This window comes from Tauraco erythrolophus, chromosome Z (genome assembly GCF_009769465.1).
Source record: "Tauraco erythrolophus isolate bTauEry1 chromosome Z, bTauEry1.pri, whole genome shotgun sequence".
In the NCBI taxonomy this organism is placed as follows: Eukaryota; Metazoa; Chordata; class Aves; order Musophagiformes; family Musophagidae; genus Tauraco; species Tauraco erythrolophus.
Window position 1 is genome coordinate 12,575,459 of NC_141496.1, and position 20,524 is coordinate 12,595,982.

Here is a 20,524-nt window from a genome sequence, read left to right on the forward strand (position 1 = left end):
GGGGGGTGCAGGGGGGTGCAGTGGGGTGCGTGGGTCTGCAGTGAGGTTGCAGGGGGATGCAGTGGGATGCGTGGGGCTGCTGTGAGGGTGCAGGGGGCTGAAAGGGGATCCGGCGGGGTGCGTGGGGCTGCAGTGAGGGCGAAGTGAGCTGCAGCGAAGGTGCAGCGGGGTCGCTGTGCCAGCACACTGGTGCGCAGCGGGGTGGCGGTGGGGCTGCGGAGGGGGTACAGGGGTGCGGCAGTGGGGCAGTCCGGCGGTGGGACGCAGCGAGGCGCAGCAAGGGCGCAGTAAGCGCGCAGTAAGGGCGCAACAAGGGCGCAGCGACCGCCTCCGAGTCACTGGCCGCGGGTTGCACCGGAGCGCATTGGCCTTCCGGGCCGGGCCGCGCTAGAGTGACAGCTCTGCAGCCAATAGGAGACGAGGGAGGAGAGGCAGGGGCGGGGTCAGATCAAGGCCCTTCTCCCCATCAGGGGCGTGGCCAAGAGGCACCGGATCCAATCGCAGAGGCTGCTGCCGACCCCAGGCGGCGCGGCCAATCATGCAGCGGGGAGGGGCGGGGTTCCCTTGACGTCACGGGAGGGGGTTCCCCCTGCGGGGACCATGGGATCACGGAATCACGGGATCACAGAATGTCAGGGATTGGAAAGGACCGCAAAGGATCATCTAGTCCAACCCGCCTGCCGGAGCAGGACCACCTAGATCAGATCACACAAGAACGCGTCCAGGCGGATTTTGAACATCTCCAGAGAACGAGATTCCACAGCCTCTCTGGGCAGCCTGTTCCAGTGTTCTGTTGCCCTTACTGGGAAGAAGTTCTTCCTCATGTTCAAGCGGAACCTCCTATGTTCCAGTTTATATCCATTTCCCCTTGTCCTATCATTGGATGCCACTGAGAAGAGCCTGGCTCCATCCTCATGACAGTCACCCTTTACATATTTATAAACATTAATGAGGTCCCCCCTCAGTGTCCTCTTCTCCAAGCTAAAGAGACCCAGCTCCCTCAGCCTTTCCTCATAAGGGAGATGCTCCACTCCCTTCATCATCTTTGTGGCCCTGCGCTGGACTCTCTCAAGCAGTTCCTCGTCCTTCTTGAACTGGGATAATGGGCATTTATCTGGATATTCCTGACAAACAATGGGACAATCTTAGAACTTTAATAACAAAGATCAGAATCAACAAAGAATGTGATTTCAAGATTCTGCAACGATTTGTGGAACATTTTAATTATGTATTGCCTTTTACGCATGGGTGTATAGAAATGTTTTCTCCGATATATAAGGCAATCACTGAAAAGAAAAATTTTGTATTTTCTAAATCGTACAAAACTCTCTTGTACAAACTGACCATGGGGGTATACAGGTTAATGATTAAATCAAAAGAATCAATACCCATACCCCGATATCCAGCTGGCCGGAGCATTGCCATCCCTGCTGGATTGCCCCACCAGAACAGAGGGCCACCCCTCGGTGCAAAGGGAGTGAACCCCCTCCAGGGTCTGCTTCACCCCCTGCCCAGTGCAGTGTGCGGAGTGGGCTGCTGGACAGGTGTGGGGGTGTCCTGCCAGGGGCACGCCCTGGCACTCACATCGCACCCTCTTACCCTGCCCTAAACCACCCCATGCAGCACAGCTTGGGGTGCCCCCTGCCCTGCCGAGCAGGGGGGTGCCAGAGGGGCAGTGGGACAGCCCCTTTATCATGAGCCCCCAGCCCTGTGACGAAGGCATCCGGCGGTTTCAGCAAGGGAAATCGGGGCTGGCACCGAGGGGGCGCAGGTGGGGAAGGTTCTGGGATAGCCAAAGCCATCACCCATTCCTGAGGGTGTCTGTCTGAAACAGTGAGACCTCTCCAGCTCCAGACCCAAGCAGTGTGCTGAGCTGGTGGAGCTGAGGTGATGGCCAGGAGAGCACAAGACAAGCCTGGGGAGGGGAAAGCAGGCTCCTTTTGGGGAACGCAAGGCCTTCTCTGAGCTGAAAATGGAGGTGAAAGCACCAGCAGATCTCAGCAGGGATCAGTATTGCTGTCTGGGGGCCCAGGGACCATGAGGGTCCTGCTCTGAGCAGCCAGGACATATGCTTCTATCCCAGGCAACAGCCTGCAACAGGGCAGCCACAGCACGCTGAGCAGGCCTCCTACATCCCAAACGCCACGCGATCCCTGGGGAAGTTGGAGCAGAACCCTGAGGTAGTGGGAGTCTGGGAGACGATTTTTTTCCCAGATTTGTCCCACTCTGGAACAAGTCAAAGCTGCACTGCTCTCCTGGTCCTCTCCTTCCTGCACAGCCTGTCCAAGCCCAGAGCCTATATATATAATGTCTGGAGGAAGTGTAATAATGAAATGTTTTTACCTGCCAGTGGAGCAGGCAGCAACTCCTTTGTCCCTGTACCACACTCCCAGTGCTCACTGGCATGCCGTGCCCCGGATGCAATGCCTCGAGTCTGGTCCCATTCTGTAAAGCAGAGGTAGCAGTAGTGTGACCGAAATGACGGCCCTGAGAGGAGCTTTTGGCCACATGCTGCGGTTGCCTACTCCTGCTGCTCTGCCCTGTGGCTTCCCCACTGCACCAGCCGCTCCCTTTCCTGCCTCAAAAGGTGTCCCAAGGCCTGGGGTGACCAGGCGAGGGGCACACTGGCCCCCCTGGCCATAGCTCACCCCACAGCCCAGCTCTGTTTGGCTGACCTGCTAAAGCATCCAGCTGTGGCAAAAGCATTAGGAAGAGTCCCCTTGCTCTCAAGTATTGCAAAATCCTTCTAACCCATCCAAATGCTCAAGGAGAGGTTTACCACTGGGTAAATTGGGGTGCAATGTGACTCCTGTGGGCACTCCATGCACCAACTGCTCCCACCTCCTCACACCTCTCCCTGTGCAAGTGGTCAGTGTCTGCACCTCAGTGCTTTCTCCTAGGCTGCTGAACACCTGACCAGCTGCCAGAGATGGGTTTGAAGGCTCTGCCAAAGGGATGTCCAGAGGGATGGACATCTCCAGGCACAGACACACACAAGTCAGCCCTCAGACACTTCTCTATTGCACTTTCTTTTAAAACCATGGCATTTTTCAATGGAAATTAGTCCCTTTCATCAGCAACTCTTAACACTTTATAGGTGGGCCAGAAGGCAATGACGGAGTTTTTGGGTTCATGGTCATACCGTAAAGGTCTCATGCATGGCAAAGCAGCACCTGACATCTCCCCCCAGCAAACGACCACCCAGCTGGGATGCGGTGCAGGACAATGTAGGCAGAAATACGACTCCAAAATCCACAACTGGGCAAAGCAGGAGAGGATGTCTAAGGACAAGGAGAGGAAGCTGCTTTGAAGTGTATCAGAATGTTTATCTCAATGTCAAAAGCCCTAGTACACTTTGTTAATGAAGCAGCTCCCCGCTTTGAAGTGGATCCTCCTTGTGCCTGGCTCAGGGAAATCCTGTACAGATTTCACCCCACCAGAAGTAAATTTTTCTCATGTGATTTGCCTGAAAATAACTCCAGATTGCAGCAGAGAGGGTGAGACAGAAGTTAAAACTCAGGGATGAGGGCAGCATGGCTGCCTTCAGACCCGCTGGGCCAAGGATGGGATTGGGTGGGTTTTTAAAGGCAGCCCTGAACCGGAGCACAGCTGGGTTCTGAGATTGAAATTCGGTTGAAGATAGGGTGCAGGGACACGCTCGGTGTCTGGGAGCACTTGGTACCTCCCCACAGCAGGGACCGCACTCTGATCCTTGAGGTGTGCTGATGTTTATGGGGTCCTTCGAGAGGAGCTGAGTGTTGCTCCAGGTCCTGCCCTCAAACAGGGAGAAAGCCTCCAGTTCCGATTATCCATCTTCCCTGCAGGAGACATCTTCATTAGTTAATTAGAACAACAATTCTCATGGGCTTGTCTGGGATTTGTAGCTGTGCTGGCAGGAGATTTGCTGACTGCAGGGCAGAGCTCCATGGGAGGACACAATGCCTGGAGCTCACGGGGACTTACCTCCCCTCCTGCTGTGCCGGGAGCTGCTGGATTGCACTTGTTCCAATTCCATTTAATTTCAGCCAAAATACTCCTCCTCGAAACATGAAGCCCTGGGTCTTAGCCCTGGAGCCTGGTGAAGCATCTTTATGTAAAGTAAGAATAAACTGCAGTGTTCCCCATGGTATAGGCACCACTCACACTCTAACAGGAAGATTCAATGTGATTTCTTTAATATAGCTGCCATTGAGAGCACTGTTCATACATAACAACGTATTGCTTAGCACTTGGTTTTCTCAAGGGAAATTTTAGTGACGGTATTTGAGCGGGGAGAAATGTTTTTTATGAGAAAACTTTAATCTGTGAGCCATAAAGGGAACGGCAGCTTTGCATCCCATGGAAAATGTTCTCAGCCTCTGCTAACACGGTTTTATCTTCCTCTGCAGGCTCGCTTCTCAAGATAAATTTGTCCGGGATTGCATTTGGCCTAACAGTTTGATTTCTGTTGGTGCGAAGCTGATTTCTCACGAGAGTAACTGCCTTAATTTCCTACCACTTGACAGCCAGCGCAGCCACACTTTGTACTCGTAGACTTTGCTCTCGCAATCGCAGCCCATGGGAGATCCTTCCCCTGCCCGCCCGCCACCGCACACCAAGGTTGCTCCTTCAGCAGCATCCTTCTGTGCTGATATACGGGCCCTGGATACCTGCTCCGGGGCTAAACACGCTTGACTTTCTGTTCCTAACACAAAAGGAGAAGGCTTGCAGGGCACATAGGCCCCCATCCAAAGATTCATCTGAAGGAGGTAGGTGCAGGTTGTGGCATTCTGGTGCACCCCCAGACACCTCCACACCCTCATCGTTACAGCAACATCTCAAAGTTGGCATTGTGTAATTATCTGAAATTTTACACTGTCACCAAATTCTTCCTCAAAGCCTTTTTGGGGGTTGTTTTGCTCTTGTTTTCCACGTAACTTCATCCCCTTTCCTGTGCTCTTCGTTTTGACAGCTTCCCCTCCTCGAGGAATGCCCTTTCCCACTGCTTCGCCTCCTTCACTCGGCTCCTTCAGCCACACTGGCCCTGCAAATCTCATTAAAGGACGCGTTCATTTACTGGAAGTCTCCAGCATGTGCTGCTCTGAGCAATTCTCATGCTGTCTGCAGGCGCTCTGCCCTCCTGGCTGCTCTATTAATTTCTTTTAGCAAGCTCCCTGATTTCTATGCATTTCCCTTGATGAAGTTAAGCACAACTCAAGTGGCTTTTCCGCTCGGCAGAGCAGCTCTTCAACAGCCCTCTTCTAAATTGCTGGAGATAAAGTCCTGACCCCCCGCTGTGGGTTCCCCAACAAGCCTCTCCAAGAAACTCAATTACCAGCAGCTAAAACTCATGGTGCATTGCATCGCCACCACATTTGCCACCATGTCCCCCTTCCCTGTTCGCTGCTCCCTTCTGGACATGCGAGTGTGGCAGCTGGTGTTTGTCCCTTGACACAGCACCCCTGTGATGCTCCCGTCCTTGTGGGTACAGCTAAGCAGCTTGTCTGTCCTCTCCATAGCCCCTGCACCCATGCCTTCCTGCAAAACTGGGGGTCCCCTGCCACTCTGCTGCTCTCTTACACCTCCAGGCATTGTGGCACAGGGTGCTGCTGGGGTCATGCTGGTTCCTGATGCCCTGGGTCCGTCTCTGAGCCCCTTGTCCCTGCTCTGGGTTCTGTCCTGGTTGCATGAGACAGGTACCCATGGCACAGTGCTGCCCCGGAGCAGGGACCTGGACAGATGCCCCATGGCAGGAGCAATCCAGGAGCATGCGCTGGGGCTGGGCTTGCATTGTCTGTAGCTGTATCTCCCACTTGTGGGTGCCTGGGTCCCAGCTGGCCCTCGCCCAGCACCCTGCAGACTGGGACTCAAGCTTTGAGGAGGTCCCTGACATGGGATGAGGGCAGGGAATGGCAGCAGGAGGGTGAGGCACAGGCTTAGGGGACTGGGGAGAAGGAGGGATGAACAAGCAGGGTTACACCAAGGGAAATGGGATCCCTTGGCATGCTCAGAGCTGCTCTCCCACAGGCTGATCACTGCTGCTGCAGGGCTGAGGGATGGCCAGGGACAGAGCAGGGCAGGCAGCTCCAGTGCCTGTGATTCGCATGGCAGTGCCAACTGGGGTGATGGACGGGTCTGCATGGGAGGGCAGTCAAGGCTTGCTACTCTGATGAGAAAATCATCAAGTGGCTGCAGGGTACACTGGGCAAATTGCAAAGGAAAAGAGCAGCCAGGCCATTCTCCCAGCCTTTTGTCATCCCCAGAGCAGGACAGCGACAGCCCTGACTGGCCAGAGAGCAAGCGCTGGCTGCACTCACAGCAGGATTTACATTGACTGTGGTGGAAAGGCTTCATCTCATTGGGACCTGGCAGCTGGGTGAGCAGGAGAGGGTTCAGGACCTCCCAGGGCAGCAGTGGGGGGTCTGATGCCTCTGGCCATGGGGTTTCATAAGGATGCAGGCTGCAAATGCCAAGGCAGGGACAGAGCAAGATGGTGCATCCCTCTCTATGCACATGCCCCTGCACCCTGCAGAGATAACACCATCCTTGGGGTGTCCTGGCACAGGGACTATCAACCCCCAGGCAACTGAGCTGATGGCACCAAGAGTCACGCTGCCACCCACACCTTGCAGCCCCCGGGGCTAGCAATGGGTGCAGCACCCTCTTGCACCCAGAGAGACCTCAAACACTGGTGCCTCTCACCAGCCCCCACCTGCTGCTGCCCACTCTGGCGTGCGAGGGCAGGGAGAGGAGGAGGGATGATGGGTCTTGCCTGCATGCACGCGTCCCGCTGCAGGGCTCAATAATTCAGGCTTTGACACATTAAAGTTGCATGGTGTGCAATTGCCATCTGCAATGACAGACTGCGTCAGGGCTGCTGTCTGGCGAGCTTGACCTGGCAGACACGGGCAGGCAGTGGCAGAAGGGCCCGGCAGCCCCTCAGGGAGGGCACGCTGTGGGCGGTGGGCAGAGCATCTCCGCACTGGGATCAGGGATGGAAGGAGGTTGTGGAGGGGAAGCACGGCCCCAGCCTTTGGGATACACATTTCCAGGGAGCTTGTGTCGGAGCAGGGAAAGCCGGTCTGGTGGCACTGACAGCCCAGCCAGCAGGATGGGGCTGGGATGCAGGAGGCTGAGCCCTGTGGCAATGCTGTCCTCAGGGCCACCCCGTTCTCCCACATCGCCTGCGTCTCCTGCAGCTTCCCTGGCAGGACAGAGGCCACGAAGGCTTGTGCTGCCCCAGGCACCTGGCCAAAGCCCTTCCCATCCGTGTCTGTCCCTATGTCTTTGCAGCCACCAAGCCCCAGTGGGACTGGAACCCCCCCATCCCTCCCCAGCACCAAGGAAGCGAAGCTCTTCACTGGCTGTTCAGGGAGCTGGTTGCCATGGGGATGTCAGATGTACCTGGTTGTTATGGGGACACTGTTGCCATGGTTACGCGGTTGCTATGCTGGGCAGAAGCAGGGATGGAGCATCAGGACGGCTGTTCACATTGTGGGGGGTGGGAGTCACAGAGACCCCAAACCTCTGAGCAGCGGAGGAAGGCAGAGTCCAGCCTTCGCCCTAGGCACATCCCCACAGGGCCGAGGCTGGAGACCATGGGGAGCGTACCGGCAAAGCTCACCCATCCCTGTAGGGATGGACAGGCCCATGGTCCTGACCCTGCAACAAAGGAGAGGTGGCTGAGGGGATGCAGAGCCTCCCATGGGGTGTCCCAACATGCTCCCAGTCAGGCTGGGTGGGAGAGATGGGTGTGCCCAGTGTCCCATGGGAGAGAGCGGCTGCGCTGTGCTTGATGCCAGGAGCACTGGGTGAAAACCTCTCAGTCCTGCAAGACTGAAGGTGCTGTACTTTCACCCCACCACAACAGCCCTGAGCTGTGCCAGCCTCCTGGGCAGGGTAACAGGTTTCTGCCCTGCTGGGGCTGGAAGGTGAAGTGGAGAGAGGGATTCCCAGCTCCCTGTGGGCAGTCTACAAGCCCCAGGAGATGAGTTGGGCTGGCAAAGAGTGCCTGGATCCCCTCCATCGCTGCTTGGCCGAGCTCCCTCCCCGGCAGCATGATCGGCCGCCTGGCCTGTCCTTGAGATGAAAAATTCAGTCACAGGTTTAATTAAAACGAGACAGAGTGCTGAGCCACCCTGGCAGCGCGCAGAAGCATAGTCTAGCAGAGCCAGTGCATGGCTCCTCCAGGCTTCCCTAGGCAGCTCTTCCAGCTAAAAACCCTTCCCACCTCTGCCAGGGCTCCTGGGGGTCCAGACCTGCATCTGCCAGCCCATGGCATCTGCCGTGGGGCAGGCGAGGGCCTGCGGAGCTGCTTGCAAAGGGAATGCGCATCCCACCACATGCTCTCTAGCTAGGCTCTGTTGTTGTAGGGTCTACACAAACTTGGCCAGCAGCGGGTTTGCTCTTCAGCCCTACAGCAGCAAGCCAGAGGATGAGGGAGGAGTGGAGATGCTGCATGGAGTACCAACCTCTTAATGAAATTGGGGGGGGAATTTGCACAGGACCACCCGCCGGGCTGGCGCACACGCCGGGGTGGCACAAGCCCCGCGCTCAGTGCACGCTGCGCCCTGGCACCTTGATGATGTGAAAGCTAAAGCTGAGCAACTTGTTCTCCAGGGGCTGCTACTGCCAGAGGCGGAATGCAATTGGACTTGGTGAAGTGAGTAACGTTTTTAATTAAAAAATTAATCCTTAATCAGCCGCCTGGCTGGACCAGACAGGGCATTTTGCATGGCAGAGAAAGGGCTGGAGAGTGAGCTCTCGAGGGGGAAGGAGGGTGGCAGATGCAGATCCCCCAGCCCCTTTGCACAGTGACTGGGGCTCCTGCCCAGCCAACCTGGGCTGCCTGGCCCACCCCCACGCCAGGGTGGCTCCCCATGGCCACGGCCACCCACAGGGCCCTAAGTTATGGTCAGCAAAGCCCTGAACCCACCACTGCCGCCGTGGCCCTCATCAGATCACCCCTCCTTCTGCTCTGCCCGCCTCATCCCTGCTGTCCCCTCCAGCCGCCCTCGCAGCCCCCTGAGCCCACCCCGCTCCAGCCAGCTGAGGCCCAGCTCCCGAGCAGCAAGTTTAATTAGATTGCAATCCTATTACGAGCTGCCTGCCCGTCCACAATTGCTAATCCTGTTAGGCATCCAGTAAACCTCCCTGTCCCCAGGGTATGGGGAGGGGGGCTGCTGGTGGGGCTGCTGGTGGGTGGGCTCTGCTGAGGCAGGATGAGACCACTGGGCGGCAGAGCTTTGCCTGGGGACTCACCTCCAAAGACCCCTTTGGGGCTGGGAAGAGCCCAGGGGGTTGGAGCAGTCCCCAAAGGGGTAAGAAGGGGCAGTGGGGTTTCCCCTCTCCTCTCTGGTCTGTCTTGCCTCCTGTAAGCTGCAGGAGTAGGGTGGAAATGCCCTGGCCCTGAGCCATGCACGCAGCCCAGGTGACTGCCACCACACCACGGTCATCACTGGCTCAGGCGGGTGCTGAGCCCGTGGGTCTGAACATGGGGAAGACACGGAACAGGGGCTGAGACGAGGTTGCCCCAACCAGATGGTGGAGGGGGTACAGTCCACTCAATGCCCTGTCTCACCGATGCTCAGTGCCCTGCAAAGACAAGGCAGCAAGGAGCTGCTCACGGCTGGTGGCACCAACAGGGATGCAGGGTCACTGCTCCACTGCTCCTGGGTGGGTGCACCCACTCGTGGGGAGCTGAGAGGGGCTTCTCTGGGCAGCTGGGTCACATCAAGGGGGCTGTGGGCTCCTAGGGACGTGGCCCTTGCAGGCAGGGTGCTCTCAGACGCAGGCATAGCCACAGTAGACAGCACCGGCACTGCTCCCCAGTAGCAGTTTCCCCCACGGCTATAGGCTCCCTGTGGGCCTGCCGGCTTCGGGGAGACCCCGGCTGCCCTGGCACGGCACAGCTGCCCATGGCTCAGGCATTACCACCATCCCATGAGAGCACAGTGCCATGGCAAAGTCATCCCAGCTTCGCAGCCTGCCTTGCAGTGAGCCAGAAGACTGCAGCCCCTGTCTCCCCACCTCTTGCCGGCCACCTTGCTCTATGCCGGAGCTGCGTCAGTCCCAGAACAGCCCACTGCAGAGCAGCAGCTCTTGCTGCAGACCCCTGAATGAGAGCCAGAGACCGTTGCCATTCCTCCCTCCACACACGGCTGCGTCCCCTGGGCACCTCCGTGGCCTTGCAAAGAGAGGAGCGTGTACACATCTCAGCCACGAGCCCCCCCAGCTCTGCACCAGACTGAGCCGCAGCAACTCCCGGAGACAAGTTCAACCAGGCTGTAATTGCAAGAACAGGGCGGCACGGGCAGCTGAGCGCCTGCCCAGAGGAGTCCTGGCACTCCTGGGGACGGGTGGCCGGCAAACAGACCATGTGCCTGGCCCTGCAGGGCTGCTGTCCATGCCAGAGGAGTCCGGGCTGCCGTTGGCATCAGCTGGTACAAATGCTGTTGATGGAGGCCACGGCCGGGTCGACGAGCCCCAGCTCCTCCTGTTCATTGACACAGAGCTGGTACCCGCAGCCCTTGCGCCGGGGAATCGGCCCCAGGTGCCCGCTGGGCTTGGCACGGGGCGGCAGCAAAAAGCCGACGCTGCCAGCGATGAGCAGGTGCCAGATGCTGTGGATGTAGAAGTAGTTCTCCTCTGTCTCCACGAAGGCGTAGAGCAGCACAGCAGCTGCCGCGATCAGCGCTCCCGGGCACAGGTAGAAAGCCCAGCGCTTCCAGGTCGGCGGGTAGCAGTGGCGGCGCCGGATGGTGCGAGCCGTCTGTGGCAGGGAAAGGGAGAGGCTGGAAGAGGCAGCCCCGGCAGCGACAGGCACAGCCCCTGTGCCGTGGCACCGCATCCCCCAGAAGCCAGGTAGGGGCTTCATGGGGAAGGATGAAGGCAGCGGAAGGGAGATGCTGGCAGCGGAATGGGGCTGGACAGCTGAGCAGGATGCTGAGCACAGCAGGATGAGGACATAAGAGGATGGGGAAGGATGGCATGTCCTTACCCAGGCGATGGCCATGATCCCTAAGGCGAAGAGGCTGGGCCCCAGCAGGTTCCAGAGCCCGTGGCGGTCCATCTGCAGAGCCATGGAGAGCAGCATGGCCCCCAGCAGGTACAGCACCTGTGGGGCAGCCGGGTACCCATCAGGATGGGTCCCCTCCCCACCCACCCGCACGCCCTGTCCCCGCACTCGCCTGCTTGACCACAGGCTGGAGCCGGGCCATGGCGATGACGGTGACCCAGACAGACATGAGGGAGCCCAGGAAGTCACAGAACTGCAGCACATCGTACTCCATGATGCAGAACACCACGATGCCAGGCTGGTCGCAGGCATGGTAAAACTGGAGTGCGGGAAAAAGGGGGTGAGAGCTGCCCCCTCATGGCCATGGCCCCTCGCCTGTCCCCCCATCCACCCCCAACCCCGCACTGACGGTGGAGAAGAACATGGTGAAGATGTAGACGGCGGCTTCCATGAGGTAGTGGCTACGGACAGCGATGGCCACGGGAGGCACAAACATGACGTTGCTGAGGCACAACAGCAGCGTGGAGAGAAGCTGGAAGCCGTAGGAGAAAGCCTCGGCGTTGTCTGTGCAGCCCCAGCCGTTCCAGCCTGCAGCCAGGGAGAGCCACTGTCACCCTTGCAGCACCCACAGGCACCGGGGAGGGAGCAGGGAAGCCCCTTTCCAGCACCATGCAGAGAGCTGGTGTGGGAGAAATAATGGGGTGCACAACCCCTAGGGAGGCAGGGGGGATGCCAGGGAGGTCCCCAGGTGCAGTGGGCACCGTGGGCACCTGGGGAAGCTCTCACCTGCTTTGCACTCGCAGGCGGCATACAGGTAGTTGTTGGTGCGCAGCAGCTTGCACTGGCCGTAGATGCCACAGTCGTTGATGCAGGGTGAGAGATAGGCACGCAGGTACACCTCAGCCGTCACGTTGGTGCAAGGCTCGAACCTGCAGTGTGGGAGAAGGGGGTCAGTGCTTGCCCTGCACCCCTTGAGCAGCTCCTGCCTCCACCAGAGGCACCCATCGCCCCCAAACTCGGCAGGCGACAGGAGACCCAGGGACTGGGCGAGGGTGGAAATGAGCTGCTTTGGTGCTACGTATGGCAGCTCAAAGCAGGTCCCCAAGGATCTTTGCACTGCAATCATCTGTGCCAGGCTGAGTGAGCAGGAGGAACGTGGTCTGCACTCAGACCCACTTTGCCTGTAGCAACACACTCAGCTGGCTCCTATTTTGTGTGGATTTTGCTGTGAAAACACCATGCCCTGCAATGCCTGCGTGTGACCATACTGGGGAAGGACCGACCGCAACTGGCAACTCAGCGAGAACTACAAACTCAGCGGAGGGGTCAGAGCAGGCACAGAACCCCTGCTGCCCCACGCCTCCCATGCGCTGGGCTCTGGGCACACCCAGCACCTCGGCAGCTTCAGTGTGCAGGAGCACAGACAGCCCCACGTCCCGCCAGCACGCACCAGCTGCTGCCTGTGCACACGCAGGCACCCCAGCGTGCACAAACACGCACCTGGCAACATCCGCACACACGCACGAGGCACGTCCACGCGCGTGTGTGCCGTCCCTGTGTGTGCTCACACAGCCAAATCCGGGCAGACGTGCTCGCAGAACGCACGCAACCCCGTCTGCTTGCACAAACCTGAACGCGCTCGCGGAGCTGCCTGCACGTGAGCACCCAAACGTGCACGCAGTGCTGTCTGCATGCACGCACCAAACATGCATGCAGCTCCATCCGCATGCCTGCATGCACCAAACACCCAGCGCCGTCTGCGTGCATGCACCGAGCGTGCGCACTGCACCGTCCGCGCAGCACAGAGCCCCACACGGACTCTCACATGTGCACAGACACACGCACACAACAGGCCCTCTCCCCCGCAGGGCTCTCAGGCAGACACACAGGCCAGGAGCAGAGCCGCAGACACAGCACCGGTCCCTGGAGATGCTGAGCAGAGCAGGGGCACAGCAGCCCAACCAGAGCCACCCCCTCACATGCACAGCCAAGCCCTGTCCTCACAGTGACAGCCCAGCCCCCTCCTGCACACGGGTACAGATGGGCACTGCCACGGAGACGGTTGGGTACCAACCGACATGGCATCCACGAGCTGCCAGGTGCTTCCTAACTGAGAGATGGAGGGAAGAGCCATGGGGATCCGCAGACGGTCAGGCAGGCGCAAGGAAGAGCCATCCGTGCCCATGCAGTCACAGGGGGATGCGCGGCCCGCGGAGCCACATGCACACACGTGAGCAGTGATACACAGCGCAGGGGTCAGGCAGACCCACGGACCCACACGGATGCAGGTCGTGGTGGGGACATCCCCTCTGGGCGCACAGGGAGGGGACGTGCCAGGGCTCTTACCCGTGCTCCGTGGCACAGAGTGAGCGCAGGCTTAGGTACCAGCTGCCCGTCTGGGGGTATGGGATCCGCAGGCGGCTGAGGCTGGCCGTGGCGTTGACAGAGAGCAGGAAGCCTGCCAGAGATTCTGTGGGAAGGGAGAGCTCCAGGTGAGCAGGGCAGCAGGCAGCCCCTTCTCCGGGGCAGAGCTTTGACAGAGCACCCTGGGCCAGGCTCCAGGGTCAGATGCCACCCTGGTCTCTGCCGTGTCCCACCCAGCCTCTTGTCAGACACATGGCGGTTGTGACCCCCACAGCCACAGCAGGACGGACACGCACAGCCCAGCCTACCTGTCTCGCAGGTGACAGATGAGTTGTCGCCGGACGTCAGCGGGACTTCATGGTTCAGACACCCGAACACTGTCACGTTCTCGCCACACAGGGAGCTCTGACGGCAGAGGAGGAGACAGCCCTAAACCAGTGCCGGGGATGTCCCTTGCTCTGACAGCTCCCAGACCACAGCACACCACCTAGCAGTGCCCTATCCCACTGTCCATCACACAAGAACATCTCAAATCCAGGCCACGATCCTGCCCTTAGAGCACCCTAATCTGTGTTCCATCACCTCCGAACACCCCAAATCCAGGCCACGATCCTGCCCTTAGAGCACCCTAATCTGTGTTCCATCACCTCCGAACACCCCAAATCCAGGCCAGCATCCTGCCCTCTGAGTACCCTAATCTGTGCTCCATCCCCCAAAACCTCCCAAACCATGACCTATGACCCAAGAGCACCCCAAATCCTCTCCCTCACCCGGCTGAAGCACCAACATCACCCATGTCCCAGCCCATCCTCCCCAGGCTGCCCTTCCCCATCTGGAGCACAGCCCGGCCACCTCACCACATTCAGCCGCAGCTCCAGGTTGAGCACCCCACCACTGTCCAGCACTGGTAGGAGGTTGATGACAAAGACAGCAGGGCGGTCAGGCGGCACCGACACGTTGGGCCCAAAGAAGATGTAGAAGTGGACGGAGAAGGTGTCCAGCTCGTTGCGCAGCGTGGGGCGGACCGGCCAGCACCGCTCGCTGGTGGGCGAGACGGTGGGGATGGGGACCGGGTGCTTCGTGCCGTTGGGACTGGCGGGCGGAGGGCTGTCCCCCAGCGCCAGCCCACCCGCGGAGCCGAAGGAGTGGGGCATGTTCATGGAGGCACTGGAGGGCAGGAAGGGTGGCCGGGCCAGGCTGGGTCGGGAGCAGTCTGGGGGGCAGAGTCGTCAGCCTGGGCACCGCATAGCCCCTCCAGCCCCCTTTTAGCTCCCACCTCCCCTTATTGCCCACTGCCCACCTCTATCTGCAACCCAGATCACCTCCATCTGCAACCCATCCCTGACACCTCTCCCAGTGTCCCCATCCCAGCAGAGTTGGGTATCACCCTGTGCCCAGGTGGGGTCAGACCCTGTGGGCGTCTTTTATCCCTCCCCCCGTCACCCAAGCAGAGTCAAGAATACCTGCCCCCCACCCATACCTGCCAGCACACCCTCACCTGTGAGCTGCACGGTGACCTGGAAGGAGATGGTGCCCGGCACCCCAGGGTGTTTCTCCACCAGCACGTAGTACCAGTGCTGCCAGAAGGGCAGGTCCAGTGCCAGCTGGCAGGGAGTGTGCTCACGGCAGTCCAGCGCTGTGGAGTTGTGCAAAGGGGGAGCCTTCGCTCGCACGCGCAGCCAGAGCGGGCAGCCCTCAGCCCCGCGGCACCGCAGCACCTCCACCAGCACTCGTGACGTGTAGCTGGGCACGAACACCCTGCAGGACAGCCGTGTCAGATCCGGTCTCTCAGCAGGGACCAACAGGGCTGGGGAGGCAAGCCAGAGGGATGGGACACCCTGAGCTCCCCACCCTGGGGATGCCTCCTCCTTAGGAGACCCTCTTACACTCACTTGTAGAGGCAGGAGCGGTTGTGGGGGGCCATGCTCTGCTCGGTGACATAACCGGGGTACAGCACAGCAATATTCACCAGGCGCTGCACAATGAGCTGTGGCTGGAAGAGATACTGGCACTCCTCGTAGAGCCCCTGCACCAACAGGACAGTCACTACAGGGCAGGGGACACGGGGCACTGTCCCAGCTTGGGACATCTGCCCTGGGTCCTGACAGCCCAGGACAGTCAGATGCCAGCAGCGCCCTGCAGCGAGCCCTGCCACCTCACAGTCCCCCCAAGCCCTTCACCTTGACGGAGATCTTGCCCTCATCTTTAGGCAGGTGGGCAGCCAGGAACCAGTCCCCAGGCAGTGGGCTGGTGACATTGAACACCCCCGTGGTGCGGTTGGGCAGGGTCCAGGTGAGGGTCAGTGCGAAGGAGCCAGGGACAGCTGTGTCCCTGGGGAAGTGTGTGTGCAGTGGGTTAATGACGGAGGGAGCCCCTGAGCGGAAATACCTGCAGGAGAGACAGCAGTTAGCAGGGTGTGGGCTGGGCATGGGTGCAGGGTCAGCCTGCCCTACGTGTAGGGATCTGTCCTCCATGCTGTCAGGAAGCTCAAAGACAGCACGGGAAGCCACTCATAAGCTGGGACCTTGCTGGAGACTGTGAGCTTCCCTGGGTAGGTGTTCAAGCAAAACTGTTCATGTATGAGATGCACAAAAGAGCAAAGCCTGCAACAGTCCTGGGAAGATGAATCATGGGGAGTGGGCATGTGTGTGTGTGTGCATGTATGTGCAAATATGCAGGTGTGCACATGCATCTGTGCACAGATGTGTACATGTGCATGCATGAGTGTTCCTCTGCATGTGTGCATGTGTGTACATGTGCCTGTGCAAGGGAAGAAGCAGACAAGAGCAGGCAGGCTCCAGGGCAAGTCCAAGCAAGGGGCAGCAGGGGCAGACAGAGGCAGGCAGGAAGGAAACAGCCAGGGCAGGCTGCCTACTCACACGGTGATGCTACGATCTGGACATTGATCCCCAAATGTGCCACCCTGCTCCTTGAAAGTGATGAGGTTCCAGATGGCGATGACTGTGTCCTCAGGGATATGGAAGTGGAAGAGCTCGATGCTGGCAAAGGAGCGGAAGGGGCTGAGCTTGCGTGGCGTGCGGGTGAAGTAGTCTGTCACAAAGAGCCCATCTGCAGAAGAGACCCAAGGCACTCTAGTGGGGCAGGGGGACCAGGGGGGTGCAGCACCCCTCACAGGCCAGGCCAACGCACCTAGGCTCTGAACATGCCCCACATGGGCAGGTCAGAGGCAGGAGAGGCTGGAGCTGTGCCATTTTATGTGTCCCCAGGGCTGAGGTCAGCCGTGCGCAGTTGTACCTCCCAGCCCTGGCACAGCCTGCATCGCGCCTGATTCGGCATTGCCTCCAGCCCAGTTCCCGGAGATCTGGGTGCTCATCCTCTGGAGCCTGAGGAGCCCTCGACCCTGCCTGCTCAGGCTCTGCCCAGGTCAGCTTACCTCTTTCAACATATTGTTCTCTTCAGTGGGAACCTGCTTCCCACATTTTGCCTATAACAAAGGGCCATTCCTCATGACTCCAGCCCTGCCCCGACAGGTCATCTCCCACAGGGATATGGATTCCCTGCTTCCCTGCCTGCCAAGGAGGCTCAGCACAAAGCCCATCATAAACCACAGAGTCCTACATCAGAGCCACCAGAAGAAGGAGTGAGCAGTGCACTTCTTGCACAGCTCCTCAGCTCTCCCATGGTTTGCGGAGGAGGAATGGTGCACATATGTGTGCACATATGCTCACGTGGGTGCTGTCTGCGTGCACAGCAATATGGAGGCGTGCACACCCACATGCATGGGTACGCGTGGCTGTGCACAGCCCCATGTCTGCAAGACACTTCCTGCAAGCCCACGGCTCTCACTGAGGCCAACTCTCTCTGCCCAACTGTCTGACAGTTTGATTTCCAGGGATTTCCAAGGGCCCTGGCAGCAGAGGGACAGACACTTTCTTGGCACAGTAGAGACAAGGCAGACCTGGTGTCCAGACAACATCTGTAACTTCACCCTACCATTGCCACAATTCCCCACTTCCAGTCTGGGAGATTCATCCATTATTCCCCAGAGATGTACCAAGAATTAGATGCACCTCCGCACAAGCTGCCAGCAAGGGAGATGCCAGCAGAAGATGGGCTGCGAGCAGGGCTGTGCCCACGAGGACTCGTCCAGTGGGGAGCGGGATACCTGAGAAGAAGGGCTGCTCTGCACAGCCTGTGCCTGGCTGGAAACGCGCGCATGTGCTTGTGCGCACGTGTGTTTTTGCTGCTTGTGTGCAGCCCCAGCTGGCTGTACACTGACATGCATCTGCTCCCTTGCCTGGAACAAAGGCAGCTCCTCCTTCCCTTCACTGACAGCGGCACAAGCCAGACATGAAATACCTGACTCAGTGCAAGAGCATCCAATCTCACTTTCCCCACCATGAACCACCAAGCCACTCCGCAGCTCCCCTTCCCATGTGGAGACAGTGACCTGGCAGGGGACCCCAGGGAGGAGAGGATGTTGAACACAACTCCAGAAGGCAGCATGGAGGGAAGCACTCGGAACTTCCCGATTCTATCACGGTTCCCCATGACCACTTCCCCGGGGCAAGGCGGGGGGAGTCAGCTGCGGGCAGAGGGTCAGGCTGAAACCCCATGGGGGTGTGGTCAGAGCACGGAGGAGTTGCTGGAGGGCGGACCGGGATTTCCATGGAAGGCAGGGGGAAGGAGGGAAGCAAGTGTCCCTCTGCCCCAGGCCAGCGGCCGGAGCCGCGGGACCCCCCACCCTGGGACCACAGCCCCAGGCCCCAGCCGGCGGTCAGCACCGCGGGCAGCTCCCGGGAGCGGCGGTCAGCACCGCGGACAGCTCCCGCGGCCACCCCACGGCGCCCCCGCCCCGGGCTACCGGCAGCCCCCGGCCAGCTGCCCCCGCTCCACAAGGGATGCCCCTGCCACGCCACCGGGTACCCCTCCGCACGCCCGTCACCAAGCCAGCTCCCCGTGCCTCACGGCATGCTCATGGCCTCACACAGTCCCGCCGGTGTCCCTCCCGCACATCCCGACGCCCTGCTACACGCACATCCCCCTCTCTGCTGGGCGTCCATCCCCGCTGCCCCACTGCACGCACAGCCCTCTGCCCCGCCTCTGCAGCCCCCCGGGCCCACTGCCCATGCACACGTGTCCCCCTTGGGTGTTCCACGGCGTGTGCATGGCCTGCGTCCTCCAGGCATACAAACCTCTGCGCCCCACTGCACATTTATCTCCACTCCCCACTGCACGGGTACTCCATGCCCCACAGCATGCTTATCGTCATGCCCCACTGCACGTGCATCCTTGTGCCCCATTGCACAGGCAGCTGGTACCCTCTGCACATGCATCTCCATGTCCCATTATGCAAACACACCATTGCATACACATTTCTGTGTCTCATCGCACACGCACTTCACACCCTATTGCATGTGCACCTCCTGCCCCATTGCACACACCCCCCACACCCAACTGGGCACACCTCTCTGCCCTGTTGCATATGTGCCCCAGACCCCACTGGTTGTGCACCCCATCGCTTGTTGCACAGACTCACCACGTCTCATTGCACACGTGCCCCAAACTCCACTGGATGCGCACCCACCCCATCGCTTGTTGCACAGACTCACCACGTCCCATCGCTCTTGCATCCTGCATCCCACGACCGGCAGACGCTGCGCCCCACTGCACATACACCCCTCCGCCCCATTCTCTCCCACCCTCCTGCCCCATTGCACGCACACTCCACATCCCGTTGCTCGTGCACCTCACACCCCTCGCACGCACGGCCCCCCTGCCCCACGACACGAGCATCCCGCTCCCCACCTCGCACCCCCCCCCCCCGCGCCCCACAGCACGCAGACCTCCCACCCCACGGCACGCGCGCCCTGTGCCCCGTTGCTTGCGCCCCTGACTCCCGTTGCACGTGCACCCCTCACCGTGCATCCCAGCGCCCCGCCGCGCACGCGGCCCACGCACGAGCACCCCCGCGCCCCATCCCGCCGCACTCGTTCCTTTGCCCCGCCGCGCGTGGGCCCCACACCCGTTACACGCCGCCCCCACGCCCCCCCCCGCGCCCCCGGCCCCCGCGGCACTCACCGGCGGGCGGCGGCAGGAGGAGGAGGAGGAGGAGGAGGAGGAGGAGGAGGAGGAGGAGCGGCGGGAGCAGCAGCGGGAGGCGGAGGGGGGGGGCGAGCGGCCGCCGCTGCCCGCCGCCCCCGCCGCCCCGCCGGCCCATGCCGCCGCGCCGGTTGCCGTGGGGCGCGCGCCGCCAGCAGCCCCGCCGCGCACCGGCGCCCATGACGTCACTCGCCCCGCCCCCGGGGCCGCCCCCGCGCGACCATTGGGCTCCGCGCGCGTCACTCGCCGGCGGCGGCGGCCCGCCCCCCTCGGCGACCGGGTCCCTCCGGGGTGGCCCCGCTGCTGCTCGGGGCACCGGGCGGCGGTGACACGGGAGGGGACGGGTCACGGGCTGGAGACAGGGATGTAGGGTGGGAACAGGGACATGGGGCTGGGGACAGGGATGTAGAGTGGGAACAGGGACATGGGGCTGGGGACGTGACGGTGGGAACAGGGACAGTTATGGGGGACAGGGATATAGGGTGGGAACAGGGATATGTGCCTGGGGACAGGGATATAGGGTGGGAACAGGGACAATTATGGGGGACAGGGATATAGGGTGGGAACAGGGACAATGACGGGGGACAGCGATACGGGGCTGGGGACAGGGACATGAGGCTGGGAACAGGGGCCTGGGCCTGGGAACAGAGATATAGGGTGAGAGTGGGGATGTGGGCTGGGGTCGGGGATGTGGGCTGGGGTCAGGGACAGGAGGCTGGCCACAAACACATGGGCTGGGAATGAGGACACGGGGTATGGGACAGGGACACAGGCTGGAGCCAAGGACACAGACTGAAGACAGGGACACAGGCTGAGGACAGGGACATGGGGCTGGGGACAAGGATATAGGCTGAGGACACAGATATGGGGCTGGGGGCATGCACTGGGGCTGGCGACAGGGATATAGGGCTGATGACAAGGATACAGTCTGGAGACAGGGGTACAGGCTGGGGAACAGAGGACATGGAGCTGGGATGCAGGTAGCCATGGGGCCAGGCTACAAGGGAGACACAGGACATTGGTGAAAGGGGCCATGGGGCTGGGGCACAGGGGCCGTGGGGATTGAGTGTAGGGGGACAAGGGGGCTACAACGCTGGGGGC

At 60.3% G+C, this 20,524-nt stretch overlaps 1 protein-coding gene across 2 annotated transcripts; it reads right to left on the bottom strand.

The window, feature by feature from the left end:
• Positions 1 to 10,414: 10,414 nt before the first annotated feature.
• Positions 10,415 to 19,606, bottom strand: TMEM8B (transmembrane protein 8B). Of its 2 annotated transcripts, none has more exons than XM_086629548.1 (13): positions 19,403 to 19,606; positions 16,240 to 16,429; positions 15,541 to 15,748; positions 15,253 to 15,386; positions 14,859 to 15,118; positions 14,218 to 14,573; positions 13,669 to 13,765; positions 13,343 to 13,511; positions 11,783 to 11,925; positions 11,406 to 11,584; positions 11,169 to 11,315; positions 10,979 to 11,095; positions 10,415 to 10,750 (listed from the first exon to the last, which is right to left on the bottom strand). In XM_086629548.1, the coding sequence occupies exons 1-13, from the start codon at positions 19,602 to 19,604 to the stop codon at positions 10,415 to 10,417; spliced, it is 2,538 nt and encodes an 845-aa protein (XP_086485674.1). In that variant the 5' UTR covers positions 19,605 to 19,606. The 2 variants fall into 2 exon arrangements, with proteins under 2 accessions (XP_086485674.1, XP_086485673.1); XM_086629547.1 differs by having other exon boundaries at positions 13,343 to 13,466; positions 19,403 to 19,541.
• Between the last annotated feature and the right edge of the window lie 918 nt (positions 19,607 to 20,524).